At 41.1% G+C, this 13263-nt stretch overlaps 1 protein-coding gene across 1 annotated transcript in view; it reads left to right on the plus strand.

Moving 5' to 3' along the window:
- The window catches only part of LOC145983871 (uncharacterized), a 78262-nt gene that overhangs the window by 9295 nt on the left and 55704 nt on the right, over window positions 1–13263 (plus strand). Inside the window, exon 2 of the mRNA XM_083116938.1 lies at window positions 12625–12744. Within this exon, the coding sequence (XP_082973064.1) occupies window positions 12625–12744 (120 nt within the window). The remainder of the gene's footprint in view (window positions 1–12624; window positions 12745–13263) is intronic.

Raw genomic sequence — 13263 nt, forward strand, 5'->3', positions numbered from 1 at the left:
AAGCTCAGATCTTTACTACGCCAGTGTCCCTTTTTCCTCAAAGGATTACAACAGTAAATGGACCCTTCTTGCCATCCATATCAATATATTTTTTTAAAAAACAAAATGAAGACACTAATAAAGCAAGTTTCAAACAATTCACAGCTCAGAATTAACTGAGATGTACACACACTGACAGCTACACCACAACTGATCCATTTGGACAAAGAAGCATAGGAGAGCAGGAATAAACAAGTCACTGCAGGAATGGGATGACTCACACTTGAGCTTTAACTGTCTCTCACTCAAAATACAAAAGAGATACCACCTTGACATTTTGACAATCTTCAGTAGATGTGTACCAATATGATCAAAATTTTTGAAAATTTCTTTTTTTTAGAAATTGTAAAATAAAATTTTGAAAAAAACTTTCAAAATTTGTTTATCGCAAGAAACCAAGCATGTATATCAAATGAAAGCCCTCTTCATAAACTTTAAAATGAGACCATGCCGAGCCCTGTAGTTGAAACAGGTCTCTTGCAAATTGTATTTCAAGTTTCAGCAGTGAGCGGTTTTTGGGCAATTTTGTCAATTTTCAAATTTTCATAACTCAAAAAACCGGCAACATGAAAAATAATAATAAAAAAATTCTATATTTCAGATGTTAAGAAACGTGTATACCAAAATTTAGCCAAATACATGACATCAAAGGTTTATACACTGGTTAGGGTGATCAGATTTTCTGAGACAAAAAGCAGGACATCCATGGATGCATACGGGGGATATTGCAGCTATAACTAAAAGTGCACATCGTTCCCCAAAGGAAATGTCATGCTGCTTACACGTCTCCTGAAATATTACACAATTCTATTTAATCTGTTTTCTTCTTGATTCGATTTTTGCTATTTAACGTCGCTTTTCTGTCACTTTTGGCTAATTGCAACAATTAATAAGAGTGATGATATGATTAAATTCATGAATGGACACTCACAAAGAACATCCATGCCCAGGCCGGTATTCGACCCCTAGCGTTCAACCACTCCATCACAAAGTCCCTTTTCATTCCTCTCTTCTTTGTTTCTCCTTTTAATTTTACAGATTAACCTTCCTATCTCTCTTGTTTATTTGAGTTGCTTTACTTTCTTACCATAAAACATCCATATCTACATTGTGAAGTAATATTAACATATTAAGCAATATGGATAATATATTTGTCTCTTCCCGCAGCTGTAGTAATCATCGCAGATCTTATCAAATGCATCAAACATGCAAATCTTGAGAATTAGTTTATTTTCAATTTTAAAAACTCTCCTGCAAATACTTTGTCATCACTTGGTATCTTGCATATCATATCACGAAGGGATGCTTGAGCAATAAATATAAGCTTGATAGTAAGACTAAGGTTGCGAGTGAAGTGAGAGAGAGAATTTTTAGATCTGCAGGTATTTCTTTGCAAACTAAGAATATTATTAATTTAAAAGGCACTAACAGTTTCACACAGGTAAACAATTCGTCTGGATGTTTTGCAGGACATTTCACAGGACACTGTTGAAAAATAGGACATATTTAATTTTTTGGAGAGTCATTGCAGACCACAGGACATGACCCTAAAAAAAAAAAAGGCTGTCCTGCGAAAATCAGGACGTCTGGTCACCCTAGCACTGGTTTATTTGGTTGATATTAGAATTACTACATATGTTACTAAATTTTACTCTATTATTTATACCAAATTCTTGTGATTTATTACATGCCACTCATCAATACAGGATGTGTCTGCTGATGGCTGTATCCAACAGTCCATTTCTGTTCAGTTTTCTGTCTTGTTATTACTTTTAACATGTGAATATTCTAAAAATTTGGATAAGTGGGATTCTAATACTGATGGTTAGCTAAAGTGTAGTGAGTGAGTGACCTTCTTACCTCATTTTAAATACATGATTTGTCCAAATGACTTCGTCTGGAAAAGTCAGGGAATTTTGTTTCTACAAAATTGTAGAAACCCTGGTAATGTGGGTGTTTTCCAACATTTTATCCAAGAGAAAACTATAATGTGTGCAACACCTGGAATAATTCTGGATAAAACCATGTGTAAATGGATGTTTCCTACGATGTTTAACCTTCAACACTTTGCATCAAAGAGCAAAGTGGCAAGCTTCGGACAAGGAGATCGAGTGCACACCTACACCTGCATGAGATCCGTAGCACTAGTATTTATCCTGTGTAACCGCCTCTAACTGGCAGAAGCCGTTACTCGGGAGTGTGACTCAGAAGGGTTTTTGAGATGTGGATAGACACTCGCTTTTCTCATATTCACAATGTTTATTCTAAAAACGTAGCCTAGGGATTACATATAGTGCACTCTTAATGTTAACTAATTATATATATCAAGTAACTGACTTAGAAGAGTAATCTAATGCACAAACAACAGACATATAAGGCCATCATACCTTTTGGTCTAGCCACAGCCAACAATCTCTCAATTGGTCAGCAGTTCCCCGTGCCAGGAATGCTCAGACACAACAGGATCTTTATTTTATGTTTTAAGTGGTTTTTATAGTATTATCTGTCTACTCGTCAAGTTGCCCTACCGTGTGGCCTTCCTAGAGCTTCCTTATCATTGTGACTATTTTCGCCTAAGTTCATTTATTGGCACGTGGACTCACTTGGTCAGTTGGCAACCTTACAGCTTACAGCTTTGTTGGCAGCTGTCAGGCAAGGCCGACCTTTGGAATGTTTCCAATGTCACACGTGTCTTTGGAGACCTTGGTCAGTGCCTAGTCTTGGCACTAGCCCAATGCTAAGTCACAGGTTCCTTTCTCTTGGCTGTAAACATTTCCTATTTACGACCTTCCACACTGCAGAGCAGCTGACTGCAATTTGGGGAGTTAAAAATGACAACCTTCTGCCTGTTGCCACTTACATGTTGGGGAAGAGGGAAGGAGCAAGGAATGGTCAGGCAAAAGTTCGTGAATAGGCTTCCGTGGATTCAAGTGGTTCATTATTTGTGTGTGTGCTTTTGCATTTTGGATAATTCTCCAAAAACAGGCATATTCAAAGCATTGGCGAATATGGTGGGAGGACCCCATGGTTCACTTGCTCTTCCCAAAGGATAAGTATTATAAGAAGTATTGATAGCTTTATATTGAAAGAACATAGAATGATCGAGCAGTTCTTTTCCAGATAGTTAAAATAATAAATCAAAATTTGACACATGCATAAATAGGGAAAAGATATGAGATACTTAAGTAAATTTAATCTGGGACTTGTTGCTTGCAAGGCAATAACGTTAACTGATGGACACAAAGCGAGAGCATTTTGGATTGAATATTTCCGATGTATGTCTCTTTCTTTCTGTAATAATTGTTCACACAAATACAATAGAACGTTTTGATCTACTTTCTACTTGTCACAATTTTTGTGTTGAGTTTGGTAAATATTTGCATTAGTACATACGTATATTACTGAATTTTACTATAGTTATGTATTATTTATCCTCTAATCATTAGTTAGTATGTGGTAAGTGTTAAGTAAAAGTTCACTGCTAATACCCCTATCCCAATTGTCAGTTTCTGTTCAGTTTCCCTTCTCATTATTACTTTTACAAGTGAAATTTCTAAATACTTGATTAAGTGTTGCACAAGTGTTTAAGTACATGAATTGCCCTAAAGACTTGGTCCGGAAAACCTGGAAGTTGTGTTTTTATGACATTGCAGACACCCTGCCTAACCAGTCAGACAAGCAAAAGCAATGAAATATGATGTTACTACTCTTGTACTGTCAGCATTCAGAGCATTTTGGGTCACTAAGCTTCAAGAATTGTCGTATTGAAAATTTCTCCTTTTAAGACAAGTAGCAAAAGTGAGGGAATATTTTCATTGAATTATAATTGCCGTACCTTTGTTTTCCTCAGTTGCATGGTGTATATTATTGTTGCAATTTGAAACGTTTAAGCCGTGACTTAATTGTGTATATATATATATATATTATAATATAATATAATATATATATAATCTTATGTAGATTTTCATCGAAAAATGCAGACAAAAATGCAATCCGTGCCATTGCTCTACCACTGAGCTACCAAGGTGGCCTGGCTTCCCCTGCATTTTCGCTGGCACGGTTTTACCTGTGTGAAATCGTCTCTGCAAGTGCTACTGCACTTATGTATATTTGGCAGAAAAATGTGTAAAAATAAAAACTCAAATTCTGGGGAAAATAATGGTTATGCGATCCGCGCAGGAAGGAGACAAAAGACAAAACGGAGACCAAAGACTACTGACGATAGATTTGGGAGTCGGATGGCTTTGTCTACGCGGCTGGTCCAGGGATACGTGCCTCCAGGTTACGTTGCCGAGTGGTAGGAAGGATGAACCTAACCTACTCACCCACCTTGGGCTTCATTGAACCCACAAAACTACCTGGCTATGCAACCTGGACGCACCTATCCCCGTGCAGCTCTACGCTGTCCTCCAGTGACCATTAACATGGAGGATGTCCCCAATAGACCAGCATCCATTCCGAGGAGTGATTGCTGGTTTATCATAGGGACTTTCAGCCTATTTATTCCGGAGCGAGAGGTACGCTTCCCGGACTTACCCGCCCAAATATGAATTGATAAATCAAGATGTTGGAAAGACACATTTAATATTCTGGGAGTTAAGACATTTACTTATATACAAGCACTGCACAAACTTATAGGTTCGTTTTTACACTTAGAACCAACAAATAGGTAACAAAAAGCATGGTACTTACATATCCTGCATTCACCTCATCACACATGGGCCTTAAAACAAACACTTTTCACTCCAACTATAAATGGGGGAATTTCTGGTGGGTTTTCACTAAAAATATAGCGGTATCTTAAGACATATGGGTATTGGCTTGCACATGGACTGATTCAGGGAGCTAAATCACAAAGGATGGACCGAATAATGGTGGATGTCTTTGGATACAAAGCATCATGGTTTCCTGAAAACTCATTGTCCTCACCATGTGGTATTTGAAATTTCCGAATTTTCATGAATATTGGTTTCATGCACTTTAAGGTACTTCAAGTACTGTAATTCGTCCATATTATACACTACCAGGCTGTTTCCCAGCACTTAATGGATATTCCACATGTTGGAACACAATGGCTTCTCCTTTGTCCTCTCTCCACTGGCCTACACTGGCCCAAAACTTGGAGCGATGTTAACTATCCTAACTATCAACACAGAGTGAAATCAAGATGGCTTCCTCACATGTTAGAAGCTATCACAGTCTCATTGTCTGGTAGCCACGCCCATGAAGCCATCTGATTGGTCCACAGCACCTTGGTTACTTGCCTTGATCTAGTACCTAAGGAAATCCAATAGATGGCAGTCCAGTCAGGGCTAGTTCCACTGACTCTCACCAGATGGCTCTGGTGCTGTGAGACCGATTGTCTTTTGTCCAAAAACATCGATTTTTTGATGTTTTTGTGGTTTGTTTGCACATATAATTGTGGTTTGGAGTTATTTTCAGGGAAAGCAAGTTAATTTGTGCTGGCACAAATGTTATCCTGAAAATATCTGTTTTAATAAAAAATTTGCATGAAAAACAACATGTGCTCTCTGAATTCTGTTTGTCCAAAAAAAGGATGTCTTTTTGATAACCAATGAATTTTGGTCTGGGGCTTATTATTTACTTAATATTTTGATGTTTTATCATACTTTTACTAATTAGGCCTAATTTCTGTTAATCTTAACATATCTGGGAATGTATATTCCTATTAATTTTACCTGAATTGAATTGGCCTTGTACTTTGGTTGGAGTTGAGTGCTGCCTGTATGTATTGGGGATGTATACCCAACCTTTGGTTGGTTATACATATCCCGGGCCCTCGGGAAAAGAAAAAGGATACGTGAAGCGGATCATTTTTCTTTACCCTTTACTACACTATACCCAAATACATACACAAAATATTTAAATACACACTGAATTGTTATGACCTCGCTGGTCCGAAAAGAACATATACATGAAAGAAAATAAATTTGCACTTATTCTTGTCCGTCACATGGATATATGTTTGAGATATTGTTCTGTCCGATATATCGAACGATTTCCTAGACGGTATATACATGGTTAATATAACACACACTTAAAAGTTTTCAATAAATGATTTTGGTTATAATGTCTGCTCTTTGTCGCACTGAATACAGTTTTTGTACTCGACCTGAGCTGCATAATAGTTTTTAGACATGTATCTAATGTTTCTGCCCCTCATTCACTTGAAGGTGCAGTACCTTGAAGAACTGTTCATCATACACCTTGGTATGTTGTCCACGTTTGGTCACCTCACAATTGTTCTTCAGTATCTCCTTAGGTGGAGCATGCTGTCGCCTGGCTTTGCGCAGCATCCGTTGCCAGCAAATGTTTTTGTTGCTCGCTTGGTGGAACAATGCTTCGACCTGGCTACCCATTGGGATTGTGAACCATCTGTGGAATGCACTCCTTGTGTGAAGTCTATCGGATTGTCAATGTTCGATTACGAACCCCTGACACACTCCCTGCTTCCCCATATTGCTGGAACGCTGAAAAGATTGTCTCTGGTTCCTGGCATAATATGCTTGGGGGTCTGCTTCTGCCTATGACACCATGCACTTTTGTATGTTTGCTCCGGGGTTTTGTGGTGACACTGAGGGGGAGTTGGAGTGATGTACTCACTGGCCCCACTTCACACGCAGGCTTTGACCTTACCCTTGTTGGTTATGGGTTGTTCCTCATAAACAACCCTATATGTTTGGGGGTGCTTGCATCTCTCTATTACCGCTAACCCTGGTTTGGTCGAACCCAACCCATCGGTAGTGCAAATACCCAATAATTGCTAAACAATATTTCGCTTGATTGGTAGTGAGTGATCTAGCATAGATTTGCACTCATAAGGAAATAAATCTCTATATGATGGTTGGACTCACTTTTGTGTCCAACAAAGAAATGGCCCTGGTATACAATAATGAAATTATCCTTTATACCACAATGAAATTGCCTTGGCATATAATACTGAAGTAATACTTTTGTATACAACAATGAAATAATACTTTTGTACAAAACAACGAGATAATACTTTTGTACACAACAATGAAATTGACTTTTGCATACGATGATAAAATAATCCCTTACACGATCTTGACATAAATTTTTCTACCCTCTGTACAAATGGGTGAATGTCGCAGACCAGACAGAACCTCATCCACAAAACCTCTGACCTTTAACATATATTAATACTAGTGTTCAAAAAATGTGTAGCTTTTTCTCCTCATCTTGTACCTGTTGTACACTCCTATCCGTGCGTCTTACCCTGGATGCGCTAGAGGGATACCAATACCTCTTATGCGACTAATACTATAGCGCAGGAGCCGTACCGTCGCGTACTTCTCTCCTAGGTCCTACTGATATCGGGTTTAGGAAGAAACGTAGAGCTGACGAGCAGACATCTACAGTTTCCATGGGGAAGTATCACAAGGGTACGAGGGTGGAGCCATTTGTGCGCAGTTACTCGTCTTACCAACAGACAAAGCAAGTCGTAGGGAAACGGCTGCACCCCGTCGGGATTGAGGTTGAGTCCTCGTTGAATTCAGAGGCCCCTTGGCTTGAATTAACTTCTTTGAGGTACTCTCGATGCTAACACCGGATGTAGTAGTCTGAGCTTCTCAATGTAATGACTATACACCTTATAGCTACACCTCCACAACTTCATGTTATTGACATGTTGGTTGGGTAGGCTCTTACCGCTAACACAATGAACAAGATTAAATATGTTATCTGTCACCTGATCCCTACAAACTAATGGACCGAAGACGGTGTGGAATAATTTGTGGGTCTGTCCCTCTAGAGCTTTGCTCTGGAGATGGGATTTAAGAAAAACTAAGTCATACACTTTGATCACAGTCCTGTTTTGCTGTGATTCATTTACCTTGTTGTTGGCTTTGTTTCGCCTTTCGGCCGTCCGGGATACAGCCATGAACAATTGCTGATCCCATTCGGTTTGTTCACCAGTGGGAATATGGAAATGTTCCATAACGGGGTTCCTGAGTGAATTGCTTGGCCCTAACTGGGGACCATTGTCTACTATTATTCTTTGGGGAAGTGAAAAATGTACAAAACATATATCAATGAGTTTCCTCACTATTAAATTCCATGCTTATTAACCGAGTTGGAATTGTTACACCCTGGCCACCATCACCCCCAGCGAGAATAGCACTGGCTAGTTTCCCGAGGGTTGCTCATAGGGCAGAATGGCATTCATCTCGCTCTGTTGAGATTCCATTTGTTTACCCTTGGGTGTGTGACCTGGTTTGGTGAACCATTTTACCTCATCGAGTGCCTTGAGTATGGTATCCATACCTCGTGGGCTGAAGTGAACCAGGTCGGGTCTCATGTTTTGACCGTAACCCATGGTTTCTTCGAACAGCGACATGTTCATTTCTTGGCCCTTATGCACAAATTTCGATGAGGAATCCAGAACCCTTACATTGCTATTATCATCAAGGGATAATATCTTTGCAATCAATGAGTCATACATGGCCCAGAACCTGTGTCGGTTCTCATTGGCTAACCTGGGAACTGGTGGAGGAGTCAGAACAATGACCTTCTGAGCACTTTTCCTCTTTAGGGTGTAAATGATATCCTGGAGGTTCCGGAACACCTGGTTGGTGTCCTTCCCTCGGAGCATATCATTTGTGGATACCATTAACAACACATTTTTATGTACACACTTTTCCCTTCTCAAAGCACTGAGCAACTGCGCTGAGGTTTGTCCAGATATGCAAAGTCCGATGTGGTAATTACCATCACTGTCTCTTTGGACAGGATACCCGAATTTTCTTTGCGCAAGACGTGACAACATTGAATCACCCACTGCCTGATACTGATTTATCAGTGGAGTGTGCTTGCATGAATCTGAACATTGTGGGACAGGTTTAGGTTTGGCATCGCCCTTCCCCACGTCAGGACGTTGCCTACCTAGTTTCCCTGGTTGTGCACATTTGGATGCACCTCAGCGAGATGCTCGGAAGACCCGTGTGAGCTGGCGGAACTCTTACGCTGGGACGTTCCACCCTTTCTCCGGTCTACCTTGGTTCTGTTTGGGTACTCCTTAGGCCGGGAGCCCCTCGCAGATTTGCACATGTGAGCGTCCTCCTTTTTGGACGAACCGCTCGCTTCACCCTGACCACGACTCACATAGGTCCGGTTAATGCGAGTCGTGGTTTTCCCGTAATTGGGTCGTGCTGGCCTTGCAACTTCCCTCTCAGGATATTGTGGCACTTGCACACTCTCATACCGAAGTATGGAGTTGGCCACCTCCTGAAGAGAGACGAAGGGAGCTAGGATTAGCTGGTCCTTCAAGCTGCGCGGCAGCTGTTGCACAACGTGGGTGAAAACCTGGTTGTCGGCGATTTCTGGCAACGCAAGCCTAATCATTTTGACTTGGCGCCAGAAATATTTGTGCACTGATCTGTGCTGGGATGGGTTGTACCTTTCGTTGAGAGCCTTCGCAAGGGAAGAAGCTCTCCACCCATCCCCTTGGAAATAGGAGAGGAACTGCCTTTTAAAATCGGAGTAGGACTTGAACTTCCGTTCGTTCCTCTCGTACCACTGCCCTGCCTCGTCCCGTAGACAGAACGAGATTATTTGGAGGGCATCCGCCAAATCTACCTCCAGGAGAGTGAGATCTCTCTCAAACTCCTGCACGAAATCGGAGGCCAGCCTGTTCCCCTGCCCGTTAAAGGTTGGGAGCTGTTTGAGATCAGCAAACCTAACCCTAGGTTTGCTCTTGTTCCTCCTCCGGTTCTTCCTCTTCCTCTGGCTGCGGATTTCGGCGTCCGAGCTTTCGGAGTTGGACTCCGGGGAGTTACCAAGTGGGTGGTACTTGTTAGGGGGAGACACATAGCCACTACTCTGGTCAGAGCTTTCGTAACCCTTAGGTCGTCGTTTGGCTTTGTGCAAGGCATGGTGAACAGACACATTCCTTGCAGATGAGACGGGCATGGTAACTGACGTCAGTGGAAGGGCGGACTGAGTAATTCGTCTCTCCATCCCTTCCAGGCAAGCAAGAATCCTCATCAGGCTTGCATCGTCAGACCTTTGTTCTGCTGGCAGCTGCTCCTCACCAACCCTTTGTTGTGAGGAGGTGCGCTGCTCAGTGACTTGGCCCTCGGAAATGCATACATGCGAGCTGCGGCTTTCCGCCTGGCAGTTCGGCATTTCCTTTCTCACTTGCTCGAGAACCCTGTTCTCGATCGTGACCATGTGGTCACTGCAAGTGAGCTCTCTGCATATGTTTTCTAGGGCATCTAACCTCCCTAGAATCTGAGCTGTGGTGGTCTGATTGTCACCGCCTTGCACTTCGCTAACGAGTTCCCTCAGTTCCGAAATTTGGCCTGACACATGTGTAAAATCCCTATCTAACCTTGACTCTAAGTCATTACACTGGATCTCTATCTGACTTATTCTATTGGTGTTGGTAGCTACTTGCTTAGTCAACAATTCTGAGGTCTTTGTGGTGGCATTGTGGATGGAGTCCAGTCTGGCCTGGAATTCCGTCCTTACGGCTTCAAGTTTCCGATTTACTTCGGCCGATGCCTTGGCAAATTCCCTACCCTGAGCTTCAAGTTTCTGACCCTGCGCATCAAGTTTCTGACCCTGCGTATCAAGTTTCTGACCCTGCGCATCCAGTTTCTGACCCTGCGTATCAAGTTTCTGACCCTGCGCCTCAAGTTTCTGATTAACACTTTCAGATACTTTCGCTTGCTCTTGGAGCATTGCCACAATGAGGTCAAGTTGGGGGTTACTACTGGTACTTGCACTACCATTGGGTGGGAACCCACGACCTGCTGGCCGTTCCAACGACCTTGATCTGGTATTCATATTTGGGGAGTGCCGGTACTGAGTCTCATAATCTTGCGATCCGCGCAGGAAGGAGACAAAAGACAAAACGGAGACCAAAGACTACTGACGATAGATTTGGGAGTCGGATGGCTTTGTCTACGCGGCTGGTCCAGGGATACGTGCCTCCAGGTTACGTTGCCGAGTGGTAGGAAGGATGAACCTAACCTACTCACCCACCTTGGGCTTCATTGAACCCACAAAACTACCTGGCTATGCAACCTGGACGCACCTATCCCCGTGCAGCTCTACGCTGTCCTCCAGTGACCATTAACATGGAGGATGTCCCCAATAGACCAGCATCCATTCCGAGGAGTGATTGCTGGTTTATCATAGGGACTTTCAGCCTATTTATTCCGGAGCGAGAGGTACGCTTCCCGGACTTACCCGCCCAAATATGAATTGATAAATCAAGATGTTGGAAAGACACATTTAATATTCTGGGAGTTAAGACATTTACTTATATACAAGCACTGCACAAACTTATAGGTTCGTTTTTACACTTAGAACCAACAAATAGGTAACAAAAAGCATGGTACTTACATATCCTGCATTCACCTCATCACACATGGGCCTTAAAACAAACACTTTTCACTCCAACTATAAATGGGGGAATTTCTGGTGGGTTTTCACTAAAAATATAGCGGTATCTTAAGACATATGGGTATTGGCTTGCACATGGACTGATTCAGGGAGCTAAATCACAAAGGATGGACCGAATAATGGTGGATGTCTTTGGATACAAAGCATCATGGTTTCCTGAAAACTCATTGTCCTCACCATGTGGTATTTGAAATTTCCGAATTTTCATGAATATTGGTTTCATGCACTTTAAGGTACTTCAAGTACTGTAATTCGTCCATATTATACACTACCAGGCTGTTTCCCAGCACTTAATGGATATTCCACATGTTGGAACACAATGGCTTCTCCTTTGTCCTCTCTCCACTGGCCTACACTGGCCCAAAACTTGGAGCGATGTTAACTATCCTAACTATCAACACAGAGTGAAATCAAGATGGCTTCCTCACATGTTAGAAGCTATCACAGTCTCATTGTCTGGTAGCCACGCCCATGAAGCCATCTGATTGGTCCACAGCACCTTGGGTTACTTGCCTTGATCTAGTACCTAAGGAAATCCAATAGATGGCAGTCCAGTCAGGGCTAGTTCCACTGACTCTCACCAGATGGCTCTGGTGCTGTGAGACCGATTGTCTTTTGTCCAAAAACATCGATTTTTTGATGTTTTTGTGGTTTGTTTGCACATATAATTGTGGTTTGGAGTTATTTTCAGGGAAAGCAAGTTAATTTGTGCTGGCACAAATGTTATCCTGAAAATATCTGTTTTAATAAAAAATTTGCATGAAAAACAACATGTGCTCTCTGAATTCTGTTTGTCCAAAAAAAGGATGTCTTTTTGATAACCAATGAATTTTGGTCTGGGGCTTATTATTTACTTAATATTTTGATGTTTTATCATAATTTTACTAATTAGGCCTAATTTCTGTTAATCTTAACATATCTGGGAATGTATATTCCTATTAATTTTACCTGAATTGAATTGGCCTTGTACTTTGGTTGGAGTGGAGTGCTGCCTGTATGTATTGGGGATGTATACCCAACCTTTGGTTGGTTATAGTTAAGTTCCTTTTAATTGTTGCTGTTGTAGTGTAATTATTTATCAGATTTAATGTTCAGGAGATATTATTTCTTACACAAACTTTACTGTTATTTCTGTAGATGGTCCTTCCCAAAATGAGGCTACTGAGATTGGAAGTTTGGCACGTAACACTGACTCAAATGTGACAATGGAAGGAAAAGGTTTGCATGTCATTCATTCAAGCAATATGCCAGAGACAGGTATGTAAAATATTACTTAACACAACTTGTTAATCCATATTGCTGTACATGATTATTCTATGCTAGGATTTCAACCTGTAATTTATCCTTGTTCCTAGGTTTTTCTTTTTATTTGGGTGTTAAGGATGGACTTAATAATGAAATTGTTACTGATACTGATTGAGCACCAGTATAAAAATTTACTGATAATAACTGGTATTCTGCCTCTGATATAAAATTGCAAATGTTGCACAAAGACCTTGAGTGTTTGCACTTTCTTTGTGTTTCTTGGCCATATGACTGGGCATCTGTGTCGGCTCATCCTAGAATTTACTTCTTATTGCAAAAGTCTGGGAGATTTACTGAGTTTCTGGAAAAATCAATATTTTTGTAGAAGTGTACTATAAGTAGGGTTTTGAAGAAACTGGAAAGGACAAGCAAGCAAGTTTACATTTTTTTGTGGACAAACTATCCTTCAACTTGATATATATTACCCGTAGTTACAGTAGAAATTGTACATGGAATAATCTAGAAAAAGAG

This window comes from Lepisma saccharinum, chromosome 2, assembly GCF_977018435.1.
Source record: "Lepisma saccharinum chromosome 2, izLepSacc3.1, whole genome shotgun sequence".
In the NCBI taxonomy this organism is placed as follows: Eukaryota; Metazoa; Arthropoda; class Insecta; order Zygentoma; family Lepismatidae; genus Lepisma; species Lepisma saccharinum.